This window comes from Wasmannia auropunctata, unplaced genomic scaffold (assembly GCF_000956235.1).
Source record: "Wasmannia auropunctata unplaced genomic scaffold, wasmannia.A_1.0 LD327686.1, whole genome shotgun sequence".
In the NCBI taxonomy this organism is placed as follows: domain Eukaryota; kingdom Metazoa; phylum Arthropoda; class Insecta; order Hymenoptera; family Formicidae; genus Wasmannia; species Wasmannia auropunctata.
The window spans coordinates 1-638 of record NW_012035204.1 but is presented as its reverse complement, the minus strand read 5'-3'; the positions used below and the strand labels follow the sequence as shown (position 1 = coordinate 638).

The window sequence follows — 638 nt, the reverse complement described above, 5'->3', positions numbered from 1 at the left end:
ATAATTATAATTTGAATTATATACGTATTACATTTTGTCATTTCATCAACTCTCGAATCATAAATGGCATAAATTATTAATTATTACTTTTATATTTGTACAGGATATGATAAAAAATAATATGATTTTGCCATATCAAGAGTTAAAAAATGCTCGTAAGGAAATAAAAGAATTACTTCAAAGTGTTGGATTTAAAGTTCATCATTGTAGTCTTCGAGACTGGTGTTATTCCGATGGAAAACCACAACATCGACAATTTTTGAGTAAGTTATTTTAGAAAGAAGCAAAAAATTAATTTTACGTTATGATATTATTAGTTTTTTATAAAGAATGTTTTTTTCGATTGTTTGATGTTTTATTCGATTTATTCAATTATATATATAACATTAATTAATTTTGAAAGTATATATAAGTATATATATCTATTTTTTTAACAGATTCGATAATATCCATCTCGCAATTTTTTGAAAACATGCCACACGGTTTGATGGAAGAATGCAAGAATGTAATTACATATGAATATATGAGAAGAAAGATTGACTATAAATCGATACATAATGATCAAGAATTTTTATTAGACATATCTAAAATATTAGTAGTTTATGCACAAAAGATTGTAACAAATATTTAAATATATA

The 638-nt window shown here is 22.7% G+C and overlaps 1 protein-coding gene across 1 annotated transcript; it reads left to right on the top strand.

The window, feature by feature from the left end:
- The first annotated feature begins 71 nt into the window (after positions 1 to 71).
- Positions 72 to 632, top strand: LOC105460144. Its single transcript, XM_011706588.1, has 2 exons — positions 72 to 263; positions 438 to 632. The coding sequence occupies exons 1-2, from the start codon at positions 107 to 109 to the stop codon at positions 629 to 631; spliced, it is 351 nt and encodes a 116-aa protein (XP_011704890.1). The 5' UTR covers positions 72 to 106; the 3' UTR covers position 632.
- Positions 633 to 638: the final 6 nt, after the last annotated feature.